The sequence below is a fragment of the Peromyscus californicus genome, unplaced genomic scaffold (genome assembly GCF_007827085.1).
Source record: "Peromyscus californicus insignis strain IS unplaced genomic scaffold, ASM782708v3 Scaffold_8__1_contigs__length_139910024, whole genome shotgun sequence".
NCBI classification, from domain to species: domain Eukaryota; kingdom Metazoa; phylum Chordata; class Mammalia; order Rodentia; family Cricetidae; genus Peromyscus; species Peromyscus californicus.
Genome location: NW_026294606.1, coordinates 19,408,350 through 19,434,908, shown reverse-complemented (window position 1 = coordinate 19,434,908; position 26,559 = coordinate 19,408,350). Strand labels below are relative to the sequence as shown.

Here is a 26,559-nt window from a genome sequence, read left to right as displayed (position 1 = left end):
AGTCACAAGCTCAACATTTTGGATTTGTTTTAGATGTCATCTAAATATATTTAAATGTAAACCTAAAAGTGCTTCTCATCAGGTCAAAAAATCTCTGTCCAATTTATACCTGGCTTTCTGGACAGAAGAAAAATGCACAAGCTTTTAACCCAAATCTGTAGTTCTTGTTGACTCAAAGGTATGAGTCCACTTCTGCTGTTTTACAAGATACCCATTACCTGCTTTGTCTACAAAATGGATTTCAGTACAGATTGGTAATACTAATGTATCCAAAACTTTTATGTCATTTTGTAAGTAGGCCTCAAAGGATCAAAAGAGTCATAAAAACCTAGACCCACTTCACAGAGGTCGAAAGGACCCCAGATAAGTATTCCTAAAGATGGTATTTTTTCTCTCTCCTGGTCTTGGGACTACTGCTTTTCCCATTACTAAGGGCATGGACCTAAGGGTTCCAAATAAGTTCATAAATTTTAACTTCTGTTCCTAGTTTACTGTGAGTTCCGGACTTGCTAAAAGCTGATGTGGACCAGCCCAGCCAACGTGATTGTTCCTTGTCTCTACAGGGTCAGAGAGCCACACACTTCTGACAAATGCCCCCTTGCCCAGTCTTTGACTAGCTTTTCAGCCTTTTGGGGGCCCCTGACAACGGTGCCCCAATGCCAGCTCGAAGCAGTTCCAGGAGAGAATACGTCACCCATGTTCCCTGTTCAGAAAAGGCTGAAATGCTAGGTCAAAAGAAAACTCCCTGGCATAGATACAAGATGGCTAACTATACATGTCCATTATTAGAGAGGGATACTTATGAGCTAACTGCCCAAAACTCATGATTGGGTTCCATTAGGCACATGAGAAGGGGGAAATGTGAGACCAATATGAGCCATCTTAGAAATAAGACCAAAATGCTTTCACCCTAAATTAAGGCCTAAGATTTCTCCTTTTGGGAATAGGCCATTGGTTACTGAAACAAGTCAGTTCAGATTCCAGAAACCAGGAAGTGTAAAAGTACAGAGTCACAAGGTAGTCACGAGGTAATGCCTGCCAAACTATGGAATGTCCTCTCCCTGGTTTCCAGGGTAACTGACCATAAAAATGCCCCCACCTGAGGGCAGCCAATGAGAAATGGTGGCGGGCAACCACTCCCTTAGAAGTAATTTCTAGAAGCCCCTAGAATCGAGCCAATCAGAATTGTACCCGTACTAGCACCCCTAAATGATATAACCTTGTGATTTTTCCCTTTAAAAACTGAGCTTGCAGACAGGCGGGCACTTCCTCCAGCCTCCACTGCGTTGGATGTATTGGATGAAGTTCCTGCCTAGGCTTGTATTGGTTTGGATATCCAGAATTAAACCTTGCTTTTGCATTCCGGCATGCTTGTCTTTGGTGGTCTCTCTGGGGGTCACGATCTGGGCACAACACTTTTAAAATTAGGGGCTGAAGGGATGGCTTGGAAGTTCAGAGCACTTGCTGCTCTTACAGAGTACCTGAGTTTATTAGCCACATGGTAGCTCACACTACCTTCTGTAACTCCAGTTCCAGAGGACCCAATACCTTCTCTTCTGACCTCTGAGGGCACTGTACACACATGATGCACATACATCCATACTGGTAAAATATTCTTTCATAAAAAAATAAAATAAGCCTAAATACCTGAGTTTGATCCTTTGAAGGACAGGTATGCTGGCAAATGCCTTTAATTCCATCATTGAGGAGGTAGAGGTAGATGGATCTCTGTGAATTCATAGCCAGCCTGGTCTACTCAGCAAGTTCTAGGCCAGCCAATATGGACATAATGTGTGTGCGTGGGTGGGTAGGAGCAAAACAACTTGACCACACAGCTGCCATGACAGGCTTAGAAGCCCAGACACAGCTTCTGGCAGGAAACACTGGACCCAGGAAAAGCCATAAGCTGACCCCACCCAGGGAGGCCTGCATCTTAGGGGAAATACCTGACATTCCAAACATTCCCTATACCCCTAGACAAATGTTAGCCAATCAGGGTCCTGAACCCTGAAAATCTCCTCACCCCAACCTCTGCAGTGATAAAAACCTCACCCTGCCTGGGCTCCAGGCTCTCTGCTGCATTGGACAGAGAACTCAAGCTCCAAGCTTGAAAATTAGGGCTCTTTGCTTTTACATATGTGATTTGGTCTCCATGGTGTTCTTTTGGGGGGTCCCTGAGATCTGGGCATAACAATAGTAAGACACTATCATCCATAAAATTAAATGAAATCCTATTTTTACTGGATATGGTGGTATACGCTTATCATTCCAGCTTCTGAGACAGAAGGCACATAAATTTTGAGGCAGCCTACCTAATTTAGTGAACCTGGCTTAAAATAAACAATTAAAAATAATAATAAAAAAAATTAAAAAGACAATTAAAAGGGGACAGGGTGGAGCTCAGAAGGAGAGCACTTTTCTATCATGCATGAGGCCCTTTGTTTAGTCCTTAGTAAGAGACCCCAGCTCTGAAAAAAATTCTGTCCTTTCTCTACTGTTTAGTACTTGTTCTGCAGATAGATCTGGTGTACTGTATATGTTGTACAAAATTAATGTGTGTATAAACAAGATATTTCCGCCTAAACTGAATTATTCTATCAAGTAATATGCAGTCTTAGCTAACCTTTTGCAGACAGCTGGTCTCAGAACGATACACTAAACAGGAGCTTCAGTAGGAAGATGCAAATGGAACTGACACTTTATGTAACGTGTGTCCTGCTTCTATTCTGCTTCTGTGTCTTCTGCTATTAACTTGATTGGGCTTTTCCAGCTCTTAATGTTATGTAAGAAATGCTAAACTGGTCGGTCACAACAAGAGGCAAAGTACAATTTTATGAAGATTTCAAATCTTATTTCAAACAACTGGTGAAAAATAATACCCAAATCAGGGATCCCACTTAAACAAGAGCAAGGAGAGCATGACAATACATGCTATCACATGGTCATGTACTATTATTACCTTCCACAAGGGGCCATGAACTTGGTCACGGTAGTGGGTGGAACAGGAACTTAGACAAAAGAGTCTGTTCAGTGCAGCCACAGGAGGAATACACCTTTATGACCTTTGTCTGGAAGAATAGTCATTTTTCTGAAACATCCTAACAGGTAAGACACACAGGCAATACTAACCATAAACATACTGGAAAACTTTACTCATTCAGTAACCTAAAGGCAAGACAAACTCACATGAGGACTAACAAGCATGCAACAGAGCACAGAGAGTCAGTCGACCAGTGATTGACCTCTTCTCTCTTTTGCTAAGAGTCTCTAGGAAGAGCAGTTTCCAGGGAATTAGTGAAGACCAACTGAAAGGGGCATCCTGGAAGGATGTCTGTGGGTGGGTTTCTCTATGACCAGTGTGGTGGTTTGCTCAGGACTGTCTTCCATGGCTTCAGGCATTTGAACAACTTAGTTCCCAGTTGGTGGCAATGTTTGTAAAGGTTTGGGGGGATACAGACTTGTTGAAGGAAGTACATCACTAAGGGCAGGCCTTGAGAGTTCCTAACATCAACCCACACGTCTATGGCTAAAAATGTGACCTCTTGGGCTGGAGAGATGGTTCAGTGGTTAAGAGCACTGGCTGCTCTTCCAGAGGTCCTGAGTCCAATTCCCAGCAACCACATGGTTTTTCACAACCACCTACAATGAGGTCTGGTGTCCTCTTCTGGCAAGCAGGCATACATTCAGACAGAACACTGTATACATAATAAATAATCTTTAAAAAAAGAAAGAAAACTAAATGACTTATAACCTCAGCCTAATTTTTAAAAAAAAGTGACCTCAGCTTCCTGTTCCAGACTCCTCTGCCATTATGTACTCTCGCTCTGGAACCAAATAATCCCTTCATTCTATAAAGTATCTTAGTCAAGGCGCTTTAGCACAGGAACAAGAAAGTAACTAATATGATCAAGTATAAGGCAACATGGCCAAAAATGACTCTCTGTGGCCCCTTCAAAAGCTCCTTTAAAATAGAAAGTAACACTGTTTTGCTCTTCAGAATCTCAGAATATGTTTCATCAAATTCTTTAATCTTGCAGATGGAGGAACCAAGCCCAAAGTCAGAAGACTAATCAAAGTCACAGAACAGGACCAGCTCTGACAAGGCAGACTTCTGGGAAGTTTATGAGACTATCAGGCATATCCTGAGCTTCCTTGCCATCTCTTCTTCTTGTAACCCAGGCACACTCTGAACAGCAGAAACCAGTTTCTGAAACCCTAAGCCTCAACAGCCCAGAGTCAGCACCCCACCTTCTCACACTACTGAGCACAGAGCCTCACTTGGACCTGTGCTCTAGTTAAACCAGAATTTCAAACTCGTGATAAATAAAACTTAAACAGATAGTATTATGCAAACTTCTGCTTTTTGGGGGGGGGGGCAGGGTGCGCTTGTGACAGGTAGCCCTGGCTGTCCTGGAACTCACTCTGTAGATCAGGCTGGCCTCAAACTCACAGAGATCCACCTGCCTCTGCCTCCCCGAGTGCTGGGGCTAAAGGTATGCCCAACTATTGCCCAGCTTAACTTCTGCTTTTTAACATAAACTCTTGTTTAAAAGAAAGGGAATTAGTTCTTTTCCTTATCACCAAGCTAGAACATCTGGCAGGATCAACCCTCAACTACCATAAAGTGAAGAATTAAACACAGAATTACCTTTGAAGGCTTCAAGCTCCTTCCTGTAAGAATAGAGAAAAGAATAGAGAAATTTAAAACAATTCCTTCCCATGGAAAATTGCTCTTGCATTATAATAACAGTTTATTTGCATAAAATACACAGAATAGCTTAGGATATTTACATGTCAACTATACGTCATTGAAAATATCAGCACAATTAGACTGAAGTAATGACTTTAATTTCTGTTCTTACCATTTAATGGCTCAAAAACTCTACTAAAATTTAAGTTACAAAAACAAAATTTAAGAATACAGAGAATGGGCTGGAGAGATGGCTTAGTGGTTAAGAGCACTGGCTGCTCTTCCAGAGGTCCTGAGTTCAATTCCCAGCAACCACATGGTGGCTCACAACCATCTGTAACGAGATCTGGGGCCCTCTTCTAGCCTGCAGACATACATGCAGGCAGAATACTGTATGTATAATTTATGTATAATAAATAAATCTTTAAAAAAAGAATATAGAGAACATTCAATGCCATATGCGTTCCATCTCACACAGAAACAATTTAGAAAAGCACTTATTATAATTTTGATAAATGTTTTGCTTTTTGTTTTTTTGAGACAGGGTTTCTCTGTGTAGCTTTGGAGCCTGTCCTGGAACTCATTTTGTAGACCAGGCTGGCCTTGAACTCACAGAGATTCACCTGCCTCTGCCTCCCGAGTGCTGAGATTAAAGGCAATTTTGATAAATATTAAACAATAGATTTCTAAGGTCTTTAAAAACTTTCCAGAATACCGCAGTAGTTATTTCCCCATTTGGTAGCAAAGAAGAAAAGTGAGAAAACAATATAAAGGAATGACATTCAGAGCTCACACTGCCCCAGAAGAGCCACACACCTCTAGGCATCTTCTGGTTTGCTGAATGTCAATGTCAATTATGGATGCTAACATGCATAGTTTCCTGGGGCAGTACACAGTGGAAGAAACAGTCAATGCTACATAAAAGCAACACTTTGTTTCAAAGAAGCCACATCAAGTTACATTTCAGTTTACTCTTACAATTTTGTAATTATATGTTTTTCTGTATCAATATTAATAAAAAGGAAACCTTGAGGAAGTTTCTTTAGTAAAGACTAGCTATCCTGGAGTATAAGACCATCTGTCATTTACACTCTAGGTCTTACTAAAAATGTTCTGAACTCGGGGTTGGGGATTTAGCTCAGTGGTAGAGCACTTGCCCAGCAAGCGCAAGGCCCTGGGTTCGGTCCTCAGCTCCAGAAAATAAAATAATTAAAAAAAAATGTTCTAAACTCAACTCAACACCCCAAGGTCCTAATTACAATGCTGCTTGTGAAGGCAATACAGACTCCATCTTAAGGAAGGGCCACCATCTCAGACCACCTGCTGTCCTCAGTTCCAGGAAGGACCTCAGGAATGTGCCATGACAACTCAGATACAGGGCAATATGCTCCTGCAGACATCCTGTCTGCATAGGCCCTTGAAGATATCCAGATAATCCTGCTGAGCAGTCCAGATAATCCTGTTCAGTGGGTTGTGGTTCCCCAACAAAACCTCTAACCCAATGGTTTCAAATGTGTTTTCACGCCTAAAGTCTAGACCAATAGTTTCAAAAAATCACCTTGCCCCATATTCTTTCTACTCAATCCCACATTGCCAAAGCATGTAATTCCCAGCTTGCACTTTTTCTGTAGAAAAACTCTCTACCCCTGGGCCTGCCACTGCTACCGCATTTCCCTCCATCTGCCGTGCTGTGGCCCAGGTTCGAATCTGACAATAAAAGGACCCTTATGTGCTTGCTTGCATCAGAAACCAGCTCCTTGGTGGTGCCTGGGGATTCTGAGAAACAGGTACAACATGCTCACTGGCCTTGTAGGACCAAGAGGTGCTGTGGGATGGTCTGTATGTCAAATGTGTTGCTGATTGGTCAATAAATTACTGATTGGCCAGTGGCCAGGCAGGAAGCATAGGTGGGACTAACAGGAGAATTAAGGGAACAGGAAGGGAAAGGGAGACACTGCCAGCCACCATGATGACAAACAGCATGTGAAGATGCCGGTAAGCCACGAGCCACGTGTCAAGGTATAGATTAATGGAAATGGATTAATTTAAGCTGTAAGAACAGTTAGCAAGAAGCCTGCCACAGCCATACAGTTTGTAACCAATATAAGTCTCTGTGTTTACTTGGTTGGTCTGAGAGGCTGCAGGACTGGCGGGTGACAGAGATTTGTCCTGACTGTGGGCCAGGCAGGAAAACTCTAGCTACAAAGAGGATCCATCTTTGCACCAAAAGCACCCTGGGTTGGGGGAGGGGCAGACTTGCATTCACAAGCTAGCAAAGTGTTTGTCAAACAGTACAGTCCCTCTAAGAGGGTAAGCTCTTCACAGAAGGGCTGGCTGGCATGAGGTCACTTATTAAACTCAAGAGAATATTTGTGCAACAAGGTACACACAGAAGCACTGCATGCACAGCCATGGGTACTGCACTCCTGGGTTTTATCTGTTCTTTGTGAGACCCAAATCAGTGTAAAACGGACTCCATCACATATAAAGATCTGTTTGACACTTTCTAATACATCTGCCCTTTCAAGTTTAAGACAGCCTGGAAACCACAAACACTGACACAGTGACACGATCTTTACTAGAGATGATTTAGAGAATCACAAGGACTTTTATACAGAACATTCCTGATGAACATTAGCCCCAAGTACTTTAGGGATGCTACGAAACCCTCTACCACTGACCTACACACACCTCCAGTCCTAGAATGTGTAACTGTAATTCTTGCTTGATAATTATTTTGTTATATGTAATTTTACTATGTTAAAGTTAAAAGCTTCCCTTTTGAAAAAAAGAAAAAGGGAAGTGCTGGGGATGCTGTGAATGTGTTACTCTGGTTGATTGATAAATAAAATGCTGATTGGACAGTAGCCAGGCAGGAAGTATAGTGTAGGCAGGATAAGGAGAGGAGAATTCTGGGAGGTAGAAGTCAGGAGACGTTGCCAACCACTGCCACCATGAAAAGCAAGATGTAAGGTACCAGTAAGTCACAAGCCACATGGCAACTTATAGATTAATAGAAATGGGTTACTTTAAGATATAAGATAGCAAGGAGCCTGAGCCATTAGGCCAAACAGTTTAAATAATATAAGCGTTTGTGTGTTTATTTGGGTCTGAGTGGCTGCAGATCTGAGCAGGACTGGAGAAAACTCCAACTACAAGAATGGGAGTCATTCTACCTAGCATTCAGAAGATGGAGAAGCAATATTCTATAATAGTTTTTTAAAAAATTCACCATTAAAAGCTAAAATTCAAGACATCTCTCATACATAGGATGGTAAAACTGGTGTGGCACACCCCCGCCCTCCCCATAGCTAGATTCTTTCCATATTATATTGTCTCAACATTCACAATCCAGTAACTGCCTGATCTGTCTTTCTTCTCTGGGAGGATAGGGGAGATAAACAGTCTTCTTATAAGGGAAAGCCATCTGAAAGTTCAGGAAATGGGTCCAAGTGGCTTGCATTCCCTAGACAAAAACAAAACCTAAAGTAATGTTAAAAGAATTTCCAATACTGGGCTGGCAAGATGGCTTGCTGCCAAGCCTGATGACCTGAGTTCTGACCTGACCTCTGAAACACACTTGATGGAAGAAGATAACTGACTCCCACAACTTTTCCTCTGACTTCCATACCCATGCTGTGGCATGTGCATATATCTGTGTGCATGAACACACAAGTGTGCACACATAAACAAACAAATAAATAAACAGAATAAAAGATGTGACTCAGTGGTAGAACATCTAACATGTACAAGGCTCTGGGTTCAATTCCCAATAAGACAGACACAGACACACAGACACACAGACACACACACACACTGGTTTTTCTCATACCTCAGGAAGACTGCAAAGTTTTCCTAAGAATTTCAGGTCTATCTGGGTATGGTGGTAGAAACCTATAGTCCTTGCATTCAGGAGGTTAGGAGAGGAGGATCAAGAGTTTGAGTCTAGCCTAGGCCACAAAGCAAGGACCTATCTTAAAATCATCAACATTATCATCATAGTTGTCATTGTCTTCATCATCATCATCCACGGTCTTAATTAAGATCCATGACCTCATCAGAGAAATGCAAATCAAAATGACTCTGAGATACCACCTTACACCGTCAGAATGGCTATGATCAAAAACACTAATGATAGTCTATGTTGGAGAGGATGCGGAACAAAGGGAACATTCCTCCACTGTTGGTGGGAATGCAAACTTGTACAACCACTGTGGAAATCAGTATGGTGGTTTCTCAAAAAATTGGGAATTGATTTACCTCAAGACCCAGCCATACCACTCTTGGGCATATACCCAAGGAATGCTCAGTCATACCACAAAGATACATGCTCAACTATGTTCACAGCAGCACTATTTGCAATAACCAGAACCTGGAAACAACCTAGATGCCTGTCAACTGAAGAATGGATTAAGAAAATGTGGTACATATACACAATGGAGTACTACTCAGCAGAGAAAAACAATGAAAGCATGAAATTTGCAGGCAAATGGATGGAACTAGAAAATATCATTCTGAGTGAGGTAACCCAAACCCAGAAGGACAAACATGGTATGTACTCACTCATAAGTGGATACTAGATATAAAGCAAAGAACAATCAGACCGCAACCCACAGAACCAGAGAGGCTATATAGCAGGGGGGACCCTAGGATGACTGTGGCTTATAATAAGTTTTGGTTTTACTCAATTACTGGGCAAGCCTCAATCAAACATTTCACTATTAGGATAAGAATTTATACTGTATCAAGCTGATAATAGAAAAATAAATAAAAAATAAATAATCAGGACTTTTCAGTACCCTGTGGACTGCTGTCACTCCTGGCCATCTGATCTGTTCTAATTGCTTTGTTTTGAATAAAGTGCTTGTACTACTTTAAAAAAAAGATCCATGAACTCAAGATTTCTCTTGATACCTGATTTCTCAAGATACCTGACTTCTACCAATTAAGACATATACTGATAAGTCCTGAGAAGACCCAGTGGTGTTTGTAAGACTGATCCAGTTTCCTCCTGAGGATATTGTCAGTGACTTAACAACGTCAGTGACCTAACCTGGTTCACAGGAGGGAGAAGCACAGACTATCACAAAAGGCTTTTTAACAGCATTCCTGAAGTGTATCCACCAATACTGACTCCTCTGTTACCTAGACCTTCCGGTAAAAGAAAGCTAAACTGGCCACTGCTTTTAAATTTTCCTGTGAAACCTTTCTCTTAAAGGCATTCTGGATTTCACAAAAATGAGAAAAGTGACAGTATAATCAGCTGCACTTCTATACAGGGACTTTCTTTCAAGACCAGCAGGCTCATCTAAAAACACGTCAAAAGATAGCTGAACTAATATCTATAATCCCAGCACCAAGAAGAGTCTGAAGCAGGAGGACTGCTGTGAGTTCAAGGCTAGTCTGGCTATGGTTTAAACTATTAAAAGAAAAGAAAGAAGCTGGGCAGCAGTGGTGCACACCTTTAATCCCAGTCTTCGGGGGTGGAGGGTTGGGGAGAGAGGCAGAAGCAGGCGAATCTCTGTGAGTTCGAGGCCAACCTGGGCTACACAGCGAGATCCAGGACAGGCACCAAAACTACACAGAGAAACCCTGTCTCGAAAAACCAAAAAAAAAAAAAAAAGGAGAAAGAAAAGAAAGGAGAGGAAGGAAAGGGGAGAAACGAAAGGTGAGAAGGAAGGCCTGGCTGAACTATAGTACAGCAGAACATTCCAGAGGACCTGGAACAAAATACAAAAACAAAAGGCTTCCCAATTAATGGCCTTGCAATTACAGTAGTCCCACTGGCAATCAGCAACCCAGAACGGTCTTCAGTCCAGGACAGCAGGACATGTCTCCACTAAGTACCACCCAAGACAGTAGCCTGACCTACCTGTGGAGGTCTGAATTGGCCCCCATAGGCTCATATAGTTGAACTATTTGAAAGGATTACAAGGATTATGAGGTGTGGCCTTGTTGGAGGAAGTATGTCACTGGGGGTGGGGTTTGAGGTTTTTTTTTTTTTTTTTTTTTTTTGGTTTTTTGAGACAGGGTTTCTCTGTGTAGCTTTGTGCCTTTCCTGGAACTCACTTGGTAGACCAGGCTGGCCTCGAACTCACAGAGATCCGCCTGTCTCTGCCTCCCGAGTGCTGGGATTAAAGGCGTGCGCCACCACTGCCCGGCCGGGCTTTGAGGTTTTAAAAGTCCATGCCAGGCCCAGTTCTTTCTTCCTGACTACAGATCAGGATGTAGCCCTCAACCTGCACCTGCCTGCACACCACCATATTCACTATGATGATAATGGGCTCAGTAGCAGTATCTTCATGTTCTATGCAGAGAGAGATATCTGGGCAGTCATATTATTTTCAGATGATTAAGTAAGTAGAATTGAAATGCTTTCTTTTGGATTGTGTTATATTATAAACCTTAATGAATTCAGAAAAATGCCATTTCAAAATTTAGTATAGTAAACCCTGAAACTAAAAATAACATGAAATTCAAAAGCTAGTATTTCCAAAGGGTAAAAAGAACATTTAAACATTTCCCTGCAGGGGTTAAGCTGAGGGCAAAAACAAAACAAAACAAAATAAAAAACAAAGTACCACATTAATAAATATATCTGTAAAGTGTTATAAGCAGTATATATAGAAATCAACTAAATCAGACTCATAGATGCAAACTTAGAGGATGGAGCCAGTGGACAAATGCCTCCACAAAGACAATGACCTCACGGATGGAAGCACTCTTTAAATACCAACCTGCCTGCTCCCAAGACAATCCATGATAATAAGCTAACATAAAATATCACACTCAAAAGGATGACTTGTAAAATTCACTGAAAATGTTTAGGAACATTTTTCAAAGCTACGATCAGCAGTCTTTTTTATATAGGACTACAAACAAGGATTCCTGGGAAGAACAGTGTTTGCAAAAACTGACTGGCTGATTGCAGTAGTGTGGAGCAGAGTGTGGAATCAATTAGCAGGGTCCAGAGCCTAATAACCTCATCTTGAACTAGTTTTAGTCACCTGAATTGCCACTTTTTGCCTGCCTCTGTGTGTGAACTAATATCCCGTGACTACAAGATAAAACAACCTTTTGGAATTTATTAACTTAGCAGCCCCCTAGCTTCCACTAACTCAATGCTAAGTGTGTCATCAGACAGCTTCTGAAGCCTGTAGGAGAGAGTTCTCCGATGTTGCTGTGACCGTCTCTCTGATATACTCACCATATTTTAAAATTGCCTTGATTTATGGCTTTCTTTGTTCTGCTATTATACAACTCCATGAAACTGCTTCCACAGGGAACAGGAAGCCTGGGGTAACTACACTGCATGTTTCCAGGCTCCAGAATAAACTCTCTCTTAATCCCTTTGAGGTGAGGGCTATTTGTTTTTCTTTTTCATCAGCAGGACAAAATTAGAAGGATCCCTTTGTCATGGCAGGTGTACAGAACCTATAGTAACCACTTGTTCCAGGAAGATTCTCACCACACCTCTCTGAGTAAGAACCAGCAACCATTCATCTCCACCTTCCCAGTGGCTTGGAGTCTACCAGGATGTAGTATCATCTGAAAACATATCCCCTTACAGCACAGAGGGTTGGTAGCTGATGGACCAGAAGGAAGGATGATACTGAGCAGAAAAGGTGATTTCTTCCCAGCTTAAAGTAAAATCTCTCAAGAGTATCTTAGAATCCTTGATGGTAGGTAACTTATTACACACACAGAACCTACCCAACAAGACATTCTGACACTATTTATAAAACAATAGCCCTTGAAAAATAGCTAATTCATTGTAAAAACTGTGCTAAAGTCTTATATATCACACCACTATTAATATAAATTAACTTTATATATGTTTATCTTTTGGAGTAAATTCAGCATAAAAGTAATAAGATGATAAGATTCTAGATTCACAGGCATTTAAAACTGAAAAGAATCTGAGAGAAATGGTAACAATGATGACTTGGAATTTTAAAAAGTACTCCAAAGAAGACAACGAAGGTCTAAGGAATGGGCTTTTTTGTATTATATTCCAATAAAATGCCTAAGGAAAAAAATCACTTCCAAATCTGTTTCACATGAAAATCTGCTTCATGTGAAAAACTCTGATTTGGGGACTAAAGGGAAGTTGAGGCAAGGTGGGTAAGATGGGGAAAGGCACACCACTGGACTCTTACTGTATATACTCTACGTTACACAAGGGACATCTTGCATATTCCCTATACTGACAACTAGCCAACTGTAGGACTCATCATCCTCAATATGAGAAAAATAGGACTTGGTAATAAAAAGCCACATGGGTATTTTTTTAAATTTATTTTTTTATGCTGAATGCTGTTTATTGAAGGAGGGAAGAGGTCTTAAATACAGGCTTACAGCACAATGGGAGAACCCCGGAGGGCAGAAGTTCGCTACAAATGTTTTACAATCTTGCATCTAAGCTGTTAACGCCCATTATGCAGGATACACAGACAAGGAACTTCCCTTAAGCATTCAGGAGGGTGGAACCCGGCAGGGAATTAGCATAGGGAGGATATCAAGATCAAGGTCAGCAAGCAAGGCAATAGTTACCCAAAACGGGGGTCAGGGCCCTACAGGTCCCCCTTTTACTAAAAAATGAGCTTCTGACTTAGGATGTGTGGGACATCAGCAGGTCACCTTACCCGTCATGGAGACGCCTGCCCAGGCCACACAGGCCCTCTGTCTTAGGTTGGTGAGCGCCCCCCCAGGTATTACGCATCTCTGAATACTCATTATCATACAGGCTCAATCGTGTGTGAGCTGCAGAGTTAACTGCTGCCAAAGATCTCAAAGTGGCACTGGGCTTGCAATCTGTGTGTTTGACACAGAAAAGACCAACAGAAGTCCTAAACCACCCATAGCCAGTAGGCTAAAGGCAACTGAGCCATTCATTCCCTTCCTTAACGAGCCTTACTGCAAATTGGAGGCCTTGTAAGATGGTATCCCAAAAGCAAATGGAACTTGAGTTTATAAATTTATAATTTTCAAAGCCAATCGAAATGTATACAACTATTGAATTAAATTTATCATGCCCAATAGAATGAAAGATTAACTAACTGTGGTAGCCACTTTTGCTGCCAGGGTCTCCACTGTGCTAACTGTAGTAAGCAATTATGAAATGGTAATCCCAGAAACAGTAGCAGCGGTGTCCGCCACTGCTATAACAGCAACAACGGCAGCAGCAATGTCAAATTCTCTTCTGGAGCATGTGGACATCCACTGGCATGGATACAACTCCAGGAACACGAACCGCCAAGGCCCATTTTTCTTGATCCCAGCATGACTTAGGCTGGCAGCTCTTCTGGAGAATCCAAAAGCATGGCTATAGTTCCTAGGCTTACGTTAATGCTCGCCAAAGCTGGCCATATTGGGCTCTCAATTCCCACTGGCATCAGAAGGGAAGAGTTTTTCATTAAGGCTCAATAGGTCTCTGTCATGTTGGGTTTCAGCAGCAGCCACAGGGGGCACACAGTGCTCAGGAATCCAAAGAGGAACCTCATTGTCCTGAGGAAAGACATAAACTGAACCCCGGGCCCACACCAACACCAGATCAGGTCTCCTCCAAGTGCTAGTAGAAAGATCCTTCCATCGCTCCAGAGGGTGATTTGCAACAGGAGACCTCCAGTGCTTATCTGCAGTGGATACTCCAGCAGAATCCACTGCTAAAAAATTTAAAATATATAAAACAAGGGAAAGAATAGAATGTGGAGAGGAATGATGAGTCCCCAGTTCCCCCTTTTTTTACTCCAGCAAAATATGTTTGTTTGGCTCCTTTTTAAACAGTTCAAATTTTTCTTTTGTTTTTTATTTTTTCCATTTTTCACTTTTTCAAATTAATCAATTTATCCACTTTTCTATTACCAGCTTGATACAGTATGTATTCCCATCTTAATTGTGAAATGTTTCATTGAGGCTTGCTCAGTAATTGAGTAAAACCAAAACTTATTATAAGCCACAGTCATCCTACGGTCCCCCATGCTATATATATAGTCTCCATGGTTCTGTGGTTGTAGTCTGATTGTTCTTTATTTTATATCTAGAATCTACCTATGAGTGAGTACATACCATGTTTGTGCTTCTGGGTTTGGGTTACCTCACTCAGGATGATATTTTCTAGTTCCATCCATTTGCCTGCAAATTTCATGCTTTCATTGTTTTTCTCTGCTGAGTAGTACTTCATTATGTATATGTACCACATTTTCTTAATCCATTCTTCAGTTGACGGGCATCTAGGTTGTCTCCAGGTTCTGGCTATTACAAATAGTGCTGCTATGAACATAGTTGAGCATGTATCTTTGTGGTATGACTGAGCATTCCTTGGGTATATGCCCAAGAGTGGTATGGCTGGGTCTTGAAGTAGTTCGATTCCTAATTTTCTGAGAAACCACCATACTGATTTCCACAGTGGTTGTACAAGTTTGCATTCCCACCAACAGTGGAGGAGTGTTCCCTTTGTTCCGCATCCTCTCCAACATAGACTGTCATTAGTGTTTTTGATCATAGCCATTCTGACAGATTTAAGATGGTATCTCAGAGTCATTTTGATTTGCATTTCTCTGATGACTAAGGATGTTGAGCATTTCTTTAAATGTCTTTCAGCCATTTGAGATTCTTGTTTTGTGAATTCTCTGTTTAGCTCTTTAGCCCATTTTTTAATTGGATTGTTTAGTATTTTGATGTCTAGTTTCTTGAGTTCTTTATATACTATGGAGATCAATCCTCTGTCAGATGTGGAGTTGGTGAAGCTCTTTTCCCATTCTGTAGGCTGTCTTTTTGTCTTACTGACCGTGTCTTTTGCCCCACAAAAGCTTCTCAGTTTCAAGAGGTCCCATTTATTAATTGTTGTGCTCAGGGTCTGTGCTGTTGGTGTTATATTTAGGAAGTGGTCTCCGGTGCCAATGCGTTCAAGAGTACTTCCTACTTTCTCTTCTATTAAGTTTAGTGTAACTGGATTTATGTTGAGGTCTTTGATCCACTTGGACTTGAGTTTTGTGCATGGTGATAGATAAGGTTCTATTTGTAATCTTTTACATACTGACATCCAGTTATGCCAGCACCATTTGTTGAAGATACTTTCTTTTTTCCATGGCCACATGGGTATTAAGTGATAAGACAAAGAATAAAACCCAGAGCTCTCACACTATTAATGTGTAGTCTTTGGCATCTAGAATTACAGGTTAAGTCTAAATCTGACCTAGCTGCATGCCAGTCACCTCGGATAGTGTAGCCCTACCAGGTAGACCACTAAGTCTACTGGAGACCAGAGTCATGGACAGGAAACTCACCCAGAGCAACCTCAAACCTTTTGCCAGCATCTGCTCTGTGTTAGAAGACTGTTAAAAATAAGCTGAAAGCCACAATCAATCAAACATGAAATAGAAAACCTAACATAAGGCAGTATGGACTTATTGGGAAGGCATCTGTGATTGCCATGCAGTTGACTGGCTAAACATACTTACTATAAAACCATTAAAACAGTTTCTGTCATCTGTGTATTGCTGAGATTTTTAAATTCTAAAATTTTAACTAGTTAGCCAGATTCTGAAAGAAGGAAGTACCCAGCCCTCCTAATATTGCCAAATCAATGGTCCATCATTTCAGCACTGTGGTTTCACCTTCCCACTAGGAATGACATATCCTTCAAGTTTGGTGTTCTTGAGGTTGAGACAAGAGGAGGAAAAGAAAATGGAATGGAAAAATCAAGAACTTCCAGCCCCTACAGCCAGATGTGTCCCTGGCCAAGTGACTCTCCCCTGCAGTCTTTGTTCTTCCCTGGGACAATCAGCCTGCAGCAGCCAGTGCCCTGAGAAAAGCTGAGATTCTTCATACTCCAGGCACCCACACCAGAGCACGGATGGCTTTGGCAGGAGACATCCAGATGTGACTAGTTCAGGGAGTCTGCTATGGTCTAGTGCTGCCTGCCCCTTCCTGGCTCTACAACCCATGGGGCATCGTTTATCTCCTCCAGTCTTGCTTTTCCTCCTGGTAAAGAAGACTGCACCTACTCAGAGAATTCTGTAAGTTAACTTAGGTTAAGTAGTTTTTTAATATCATTATAATTTAATTTTATCTTTAAAATAATGAGAAATTTAATCATAGCTACATTTTAGAAAACTGAATTATCCTAACAGTAATAAAATCAGACTAAGGGAAAGATCATTGACAGGAAAGCCAATTAGTAGGCTTCCACTATAACTGAAGAAGTTACCAAAATGTGGGTCTGAACTCAAAAGGTCTCCAATAAGACACAAAGGCAAAGATGGACTTAAAGAAACAGTCTGGACTGAGAACTGAGTAGGGCTGACAGAAGAGGAGAAAGTGATTATTACGAAGACCGCTATGACTGAGGGCGGCGTAACTCTGTAGAAGGCTGAATGGAAACAGTCAAGTTTTGTAGTGGAAGAGAACTTAGAGCTTGGTGATCCTGAGATGTTTGCTGGATTTTAAAGTACAAGTGTTTAGAAGGTACAAAGATGCCCACAGTGAAGACAGGATCACCATGTATGTGGTGGATGAGCAAGGTTATGTAAAAACTACTAGAGGCTGGGCGGCGGTGGTGCACGCCTTTAATCCCAGCACTCGGGAGGCAGAGGCAGGCGGATCTCTGTGAGTTCAAGGTCAGCCTGGTCTATAGAGCGAGATCCAGGACAGGCACCAAAACTACAGAGAGAAACCCTGTCTCAAAAAAACAAAAACAGCTGGGCGGTGGTGGCGCGCGCCTTTAATCCCAGCACTCGGGAGGCAGAGCCAGGCGGATCTCTGTGAGTTCGAGGCCAGCCTGGGCTACCAAGTGAGTTCCAGGAAAGGCGCAAAGCTACACAGAGAAACCCTGTCTTGAAAAACAAAACAAAACAAAAACAAAACAAAACAACAACAACAAACTCTTAGAGCCCTAGGGCACAGGAATGGGAAGTAGAAGTAATCACTACTGGAAACCAAGAGTCACCAACAATGGAGCATTTATAAGGAAACTAAAACCTACAATAGAAAAAAATGTAGTTTAACAGTGCTGGAGAATTCAAAAAAGACCAATTTCAGAAAGTCAGGTAATTACCCTTAAGAGGTTAAGAAAAATATATGTAAAACATTTAAGAACATCCTAGATTTATTCTTTATCAGTATTGGACACAATATTTATATACTCTCCATCAAGAAATATTTTAACTATCATATGCCATGCACCTTGTTCATCTATTAGTCTTTTTTCAAGAGGCATATTAGTAGTATATCAGGTAAAATAATATGCTGTGGAATGTTCTGTATGGCAAATGTGTTGCTAATTAGTTAATAAATAGAACACTGATTGGCCATTGGCTAGGCAGGAAGTGTAGGCGGGACAAGGAGGAGAATAAAGCTGGGAAGTGGAAGGCTGAGTCAGAGAGATGCTGCCAGCTGCCACGATGAGAAACAGAATGTGAAGATACCGGTAAGCCACGAGCCATGTGGCAAGGTATAGATTAATGGAAATGGATTAATTTAAGCTGTAAGAACAGTTAGCAAGAAGCCTGCCACGGCCATACAGTTTGTAACCAGTATAAGTCTCTGTGTTTACTTGGTCGGGTCTGAGTGGCTGTGGGACTGGCGGGTGACAGAGATTTGTCCTGACTGTGGGCCAGGCAGGAAAACTCCAACTACAATAATATTTTACCTTCCTTTAACTAGTCCAGTATTTACCTTTAAGTGTACTTTCCAAACTCCATTAATCCACATAAAAGCATGGATCATCCCAAGAATTTCCACTTACTGTAGTAATTTTTGAGAGCTACTTATCATTTCTATTTTCTCTTCTCAAATGTGTTATTTTATGACAATGTATTTCTTAATCAATATAAGGACAAGAACTGTCATACACAAAACATGATGTGAAACTTTAAGAGAAAGAAAGTGATGCTCAATTAGGGAGAAATGTCCCTCTGTGGAAGCCAGTACCATAAATGGATTCATGTCCTTTGAAACAGTGACAGTGACATTTTCCCAAGCCAGAACTAAAGACTAGAAAAAGTAGAGGGAGGCAGAAAAGAGACCCACTTCTTAGCCACAGAAAATCTAAGCTGGTCTGGAGCAAAAGGGAGGGACACTCAGCTCTCTGGTTCCTTTTTACAGTAGTTTCTTTTGTCACTCATGTCGGAGCAGCAAGGCAGAAGCAAATGCACAGATACCCAGTGCTGACCACATGCTGCTGAGCACTGGAAGGAGCAGCTCCACCCCCTGGGAAAAACTCAAACTCAGCACTGATCAGGAGTTCAAGGCCAGGCCAGACTACATAAGACCTAAGTAATTCAGGAGTGTGTGTGTGTGTGTGTGTGTGTGTGTGTGTGTGTGTGTGTGCGCGTGCGTGCGTGCGTTTGTGCTTTGTTTTGGTTTTTCAAGACAGGGTTCCTCTGTATAACAGTCCTGGCTGTCCTGGATCTCACTCTGTAGCCCAGGCTGGCCTCAAACTCACAGAGATCCACCTGCCTCTTTCTCCTAAGTACTAGAATTAAAGGTGTGCGCCACCACTGCCCGACTTTAGTTGTTCTTTTTCATTCTCATAAGCCTACCTATTAGGACACAGAGTCTCTGTTCATACTGTTCCTTCTGCCTGGACTTGTATAATCAATCCTAGATCCTCATATTGCAACCTTCAGGTTCAGGACACAGCTCTATGTATCTGCTGAGGCCTTCCCTGACACCTACAGAAGTCTACCCCTTTCTTAGTGCTGTATCATCATTCCATTATCCAAAGCTCAGTCTATTGCTTGAGACTATCATTTTATACATATTTTGCCTGTGATCCCCATATTCCATGACTAACATGTAAGCTGACTCCACAAATACCAAGCCATCCTGTAACTGTTAGCTAAAGAAGAGCATGTACGTGGTTTTAAGTCCTTTATTTTGGCTCATAGGGTAAATACTCATTTCTTTATGAGAAATCTATGTACAACTGGTTACAAAAACATTTGCAAGAGATCCATGCGTTAGACTTGTAGGGCTAAATAATCACATTCCCGACCACTTCACACCTGAGAGTATGAGCTCCTGTCTGCCTAAAACCATATTCTATCTACACCACAATGAGTACTGTTTGTCAAGGCAATCCCCGGTTCTGTCCATAAAAACATCAGCAGGACTAGAGGGATAGTTCAGTCCATAACATGTTTACCATACAATCATGAGGACCTGAGTTTGAGCCCCAGAACCATGCAAAAAGGTAAGGCATGATGGCATGTACCTTAATCCCGTAACTAAGGAAGTAGAAACAATAGAAATCACTGGGGCTAGCTGGCCAGCCAGTCTAGTCCAAGCAGTAAGCTTCAGACCCATGAGAGACCCTGTCCCAAAACCAATAAATAAATAAAAGTCAAACTGGATGGCAACTGAGGAACAACACTTGATGTTTAACTCTGGCCTCCACATGCACAGAATATGTGTACATCTACATGAATATGCACAAACACAGACCAAAAAGCTATCAGTAACAACAATATTATTATACATGCAATGTTGTTCAAACACAGTTGGTATTTTCCCCCATAACCATGCAGCTCTTTATATATGACTTTTATCAGATAACTAAAGAAGGATATCCTATTTTAAAGATTTATTTATAGCCAGGTGGCGGTGGGGCACACCTTTAATTCCAGCACTTGGGAGGCAGAGCCAGGCGGATTTCTACGAGTTCAAGGCCAGCCTGGTCTACAGAGTGAAATCCAGGACAGGCATCAAAATTACACCGAGAATCCTGTCTCAAAAAACCAAAAAGATTTATGTATAAATGTGTATTGAGTGTTTTGCTTACACATATATTTATGCATCATGTTCTTGCTGGGTGCTCACAGAGGTCAGAAGACAGTGTCAGACTCCTTGGAACTGTAGTTACAGACAGCTGTGAACCACTATGTGGATGCTGAGAATTGAACTCAACTCCTCTGTTAAGCAGCCAGTGCTCTTAGCCACTGAATCATCTCTCCAGTCCCAAGAATAATATTCTTGAGCAACCCATAAACACATTGGTTAAACCATCCATTCCAAGTGCTTATCAAGGTAGGTTTGAGAGTTCTCAGGATCATAAAGTTTCCTTCCCTCTACCACCATGAGAATCATAGACATTCTAAGCCACAGTTATTACTGGGCATGGTTCACACTCCTGCTTCAGCAAGGGTAGAAACTCATTCTCTGTGCTGAGAAGGCCCAAACACAACAAAATATCACACATCCTTTCTCATCTACATAGGCTCTGATACCAACATCTGAGACTGATTCAATTTGTTCTAACTCAAAAGCCAACACAAGAGGACAAGTTTGCAGAGAAGTAGGAGTTAAAGCCCTGGCTTTGATGATGGCCCTAAGTAGCTAAATGATACTATGAAACTCAGTCTACCACTCTGCTCCAGTGGCTGCTACCCTGGCCACCTGAGGTTATGGTGGGAGTGAGTCACTAAATGAGAAGGTACACAGGAGCCACTGGAGAGATGCACAGGAACAATCCACCTCTCTTCTCCCACCTCCCAACCCTGTTCAGTTGTCTGGATGACATTGTCAGGAAATGTATAAGCCATAGGGCAGGCCAACCTGGAGCAAAAAGACAGTCATGAATTCAGGACAACAAAAAATCAAAAACTTACAAAACCTGAGATTTGTTTTGGTTTTGTTAACTCATATGTGTACATCTCAAGCATGAATTCTGCAGACAACATCATCATGCCACAGTGGAGGACATCCCTGCAGGTATACAAATACTTTCTGTTTATAGCACATCATACCCATTTATATGTCGTGCATCCAACATCTTGTACATAATCTCTTTTTAGAGCAAGAAAAGGAAAAATCACTTGTTTATTTGCACACCATTTTGTTAAAAAGGGTGGGTTTATTTTTTTAAAAACTCTTCATTTGAGAATCAGAAAGTTAAGCTTTTGTGTCATGGTGTGTACACGTGTGCTGGTTTACTGATGTGCACATGTCTGTGAAGACCAGATGATAACTGTTGTTAGATTTTTTTTTTTTACTCTTTACTCTTTTGGGGGGCCTGCCACTCAGCTCCCAAATTAATCACATGGAGGCTTATTCTTACTTATGAATGCCCATTATTGGTCTAATAATGCTTGTTTTAAACAAGCAAAGAAGCACAGCTTCACAGAGTTAAACAAATACAACATAAAAGAATGCAACACATCTTTGCATCATTAAACAAATGTTCCACAGCATAAATGAATGTAACACATCTTCAACTAATATTCCACAACAGATAACTTCAGATAGTGTTCTTCAGGCACCATTCACTTTCTCTCTGTCTCTCTGTCTCCCTCTGGAAGCAGGGTCTCTTGCTGGCCTGGAGCTCATTAAGCAGGCTTGGCTGGCAGGCCAGTGAGCTTCAAAGATCCTCCAGTCTATTTCTTCAATGCTTCAAGCATTGTGCTACCAAGCCTGGCTTTTTATGTGGGTTGTGGGAACAGAACTCAGGTCAGCATGCTTGGAAGATAGCTCATTACCTCCCAATGAGCCTTCTCTATGGTGGTATTTTATTTGTACTGAAATGTGATTTTAATTGTATGTTAATAAATAAAGTTGCCCGGGGGTCAGAGCTATTAGAGCCATAGCAAGAGCGTGGCGGTGGTGGCACACGCCTTTAATCCCAGCACTTGGAAGACAGCTAGGTAGATCTCTGTGTGTTCAAGGATACAGCCAGCATTGGAGACACACGCCTTTAATCTCAATACCAACCATAGAAGACCTGGAAGTCTCTACAGACAGGCAGTGACGAGGCAGTCATGTGTGTGGGTTTACAACCAATGAGAAGGCAGAACAGAAAGACTATATAAAGACATACACACAGGAAGTAGGTCCCTTTCGGAGAGCTCTCTTGGCTGAAGCAGGAAGGGTAAGGCTCTCAGTTCTGACCTCTTGGCTTTCTTCTCTGAATCGGCTCTGTGTTTCTTATTTAATAAGACATCTGGTTACATCTACACCTCTCCTTCAGCCTCGAGTTCATTTCTTGTTTTCAATATTTTAAATTTTGCAGTGTTATACAGAATACTAAGGTGCCTATTTTAATAACGTATTATATGCAAATTGGTTCTATAAGGGAGAAAGTTGTAAAACACCAAGTCAAACAAATGCCTTTCCTACAGGAATTCTTGGAGCCTTTAACAAATACACTGACATCTAAGGCAAGTGTTTCTGTAATGTATTTGATCGTGGAATGTTTGATCAGTAACTACTCATGTTAAAACACTTCTGGGGATGTTGCAGCTAGTAAGAAACTGGTTTTTTTTTTTTTGGAGTTTTCGAGACAGGGTTTCTCTGTTTAACAGTCCTGGCTGTCCTAGAACTCACTTTGTAGAACAGGCTAGCCTCGAACTCACAGAGATTGGCCTGCCTCTGCCTCCCGAGTGCTGGGATTAAAAACACGCACCACCACCACCACCTGGCTCTAGTAAGAAACTTTTAAATTTGATTTGTGGATTTATAGTACATGTACATTTCTCAAATCAAACAGCACTTATGAGGGTTTATTTATAATACAAATTGGTCCCCTGCTGCAACTCACTCCACCTTTCTGTCCAGCTTTTTGCAAGCAACCACATTCATTGTTACTTCTAGCACTGACTTACTTATAAATAGTATACCAAAAATGAAGTTTTTTCCTATTTTAAACATTATTGATTTCCTGTTGTACAACATGAGAATTCATTTTGAGATCCCCTCCTGCACTTTGACACAAATATGTTCTCTTGTGCCAAGCTCCCCAAAAAGCTGTATCATGATTCTGCATTTAAGGATCACAATACTTTGTGAATGTTGTTTATAACTGAGCCACGCTGTCTTATGTCCTGTTTTCCCTTGAGTTAATATTTACCTTGTTCTTACTTTCTTGAGAAAAATAAAACCAACCAGCAAACCTATCCAAACTAATTCATCAACTTCTCGGTCACAGTTTATAAAACTCTACTCAAATCAGGCTTATCTACCTGCTCATTCCATTTCCTCTTAGAAATACTGCTCTTGGCGTCTGCCAGACTCCTCGGCAATGTCCTCTGGGGTTCTGGTCACTATCACCCTGGACACCTTCCCCTTTGCCTCCTTCCTTATTGGATGGAGCTTTCTCTTACATGGTTGGTTCCCTGGTGTACAGACTATGTCCTCCAGTAATTTCATGACAAAGTATATGTGTGAACTAATCTGGAACTCTTCTATGCTTGGAAATGATTTTATTTCCTCATCTCTGATAAATATTTTGCTAAGTAAATACTCATATTCTAAGAAGAAATCATTTTTCTTTCTTCCTCCTCCTTTTTTTCCAGCATAAGCCTTATAAGGAACAGAAGCACCTTTTCCCACGTTGTACTGGTCCAGCAGACCCCAGGTTCTTGTGCTGTTGCTCACGGTCCTCAGTGGAGACTTCAGGCTTTGTAATTTGGCACATTCTCCAGGACTCTGGTTACCTCATCAGCACTCATGATGGTCAGAGTCACATTCTTCCCGTGGCAAATACTTAGTGGACCAAGAGCTTGGGCAGCACCTCGGAAAATTTACTGATTAGAACGGGCAGGCCACAATGCACCTTCCTCAACTCCACAAAGCATTGTTTAGCCGGGCAGTGGTGGCGCACGCCTTTAATCCCAGCACTTGGGAGGCAGAGCCAGGCGGATCTCTGTGAGTTCGAGGCCAGCCTGGACTACCAAGTGAGTTCCAGGAAAGGCGCAAAGCTACACAGAGAAACCCTGTCTCAAAAAACCAAAAAAAAAAAAAAAAAAAAAAAAAAAAAAAAGCATTGTTTAATGAAATCCCTCCTACCTGGGCTGCCTGGTGAGCACTGGCATAAGTGGATGTGAATCCAAACAGTCCCAGCTTTGTGCTAACCATCTTTGCTAGCCCAGAAATAATTATCTAGTTGCAGTGCTGCTAAGTAAGCAAAGTCTTCCAGATTCATGATCCTTAATACAAAACCTCTCTGAAGTGTTTTACCATCTTTACCCCTGATGTAGTGAAGCTTACAAACATATCCATCAACAGTGGACCTTTCCCTGCTCACTATGTTGGGTACTTGTTGGCCCTGCAAACTCAAGCAAGGATCAAACTTCTCTACATATGTCCTTTCGCCAAAATCCCAGCTCTCAGCTCACTTCTCCTCTCAAGGTACTGGTGCTTCGGTCCCTGAGCTTTTCCAGAGTTCTGAGGTCCACAGCAGCACGCTTCAGGTCTGAGTTCTCCTTATAGGCACTCAGTCCCACCCATGTCGGACTGTTCTGTGATCAATCATCACTGTATTCTTGCACTTGTAGAATACTGATGTTATCTGCTGTTTCCTCTTTCGAACTCTAACATTTAACTTCTTTAAAACTTTCATGCATTTTCCATAAATATAGTCTGTATTTGTCTGATATGGATTATGCTCATTGTTAATAATAAAGTTGATTGGCTAGTGACTGGGCAGGAAGAGATTGAGCAAGAGAGCCAGACCAGGAGAATTCTGTGAAGAAGAAGGGCGGAGTCAGGAAACACCAGCCAGCCTCCAGAGGAGCAAGATGTGTTAGAACATAGATAAAGCCATGAGACATGTGGCAAAACATAGATTAATAGAAATGGTTTAATTTAAGTTGTAAGCTTGAGCTACCAGCCAAGCATTTATAATTAATATAAGCATCTGTGTGGTTATTTGGGAACTGGCAGGCAGAAGGGAACCATCGATTACATTTGTCTGAACGAAATCATTCAATTCTGTCTTTGTTGTACCAAGATTATGTACAGTGTAACACATTATTAATCAGTCATATAAATAATCAGGCTGATTTGCTTCTAAAAAGTTTCTTTTCAAAGAGATGTTCACCTGCACGTTTCAGAAAGGCTGAGTTTATATGCAGATAAAACAGTCTCACAGGATTTCTACTACTAACATTTAAAGATGCAAGGTAACTAGAATTCAGAATTTCCAGAGATTTTGTAAGTTAAGCAGGCTTGCTCTTACTTGGCTTGCCCTTACTTGGCTCTTTGGAAACAAAACCACAACTGTCTCTTTTCTTCAATAACCCTGTCAGATATTCTCATCACCTCTATTTTACAGCTAAGAATACTGATGATTTGCAAAAGTCAAACAGGTAAAAAAGAGGAGAAGAAAATCAAGATTAGGTGTCTAGAGACATTCCCAATAACTCACATTGTATTTTATTTATCTTTTTGAGACAGTTGGCCTCGAACTTCCAATCTTCTTGCCCCTGCTTCCTGAGTTTCACTATGTACCACAGAATCTGACCCAACTGCATTTCTGTTATAACTCTGAAATAAATCCGTAGTAACCACTTCAGAATAAAAATATGACTTCAGCAGGGTGGTGATGGCACATGCCTTTAATCCCAGCACTCAGGAGGCAGAGGCAGGTGGATTGCAGTGAGTTCGTGGCCAGTCTGGTCTACAAAGTGGACTATGCAGAGAAACTTTGTCTCAAAAAAAAGGACTTCAATTTAAATAATAAATCAAGTGCTTTACTATACTGGTATAAAATGCTTTGACATTTCTCAATATTGTATGCAGATGTCTTGAGTATTAACAAATATCTACATCTACATTTTTTTTTTCAGATGAAGTCTTTAAAAGATTAACCAAAGTCTTGGTTAATTTAAATTTCTCACCCTTTAAATGTCTCACCCAAATTCTTGGGCTTAAAAACTGTCATGACACTCCATATCAATTTTATGCTTTCCTTGAGAAACAAAATTTTTAAATTTAGCCAGTCAGAGTCTATGAAATGTTTGCCTGTACATTTCAGGCTATTGATTATGAATCAGCACAGACAACATCTCTTTGTTTTTCCTTTCTTTCTCTGTCTCTGTCTGTTTCTATCTCTGTCTCTCTCCCCCTTTCTCTCTTTCTGAGACAGCGTTTCT

General features: G+C 41.4%; 1 protein-coding gene across 4 annotated transcripts in view; it reads right to left on the bottom strand.

Moving 5' to 3' along the window:
• Dtnbp1 (dystrobrevin binding protein 1) overlaps positions 1-26,559 on the bottom strand; it is a 130,127-nt gene that overhangs the window by 57,980 nt on the left and 45,588 nt on the right. For all 4 annotated transcript variants that reach the window (XM_052729580.1, XM_052729578.1, XM_052729579.1 and 1 more), the window contains one exon: positions 4,649-4,671. In XM_052729580.1, the coding sequence (XP_052585540.1) occupies positions 4,649-4,671 (23 nt within the window). The remainder of the gene's footprint in view (positions 1-4,648; positions 4,672-26,559) is intronic.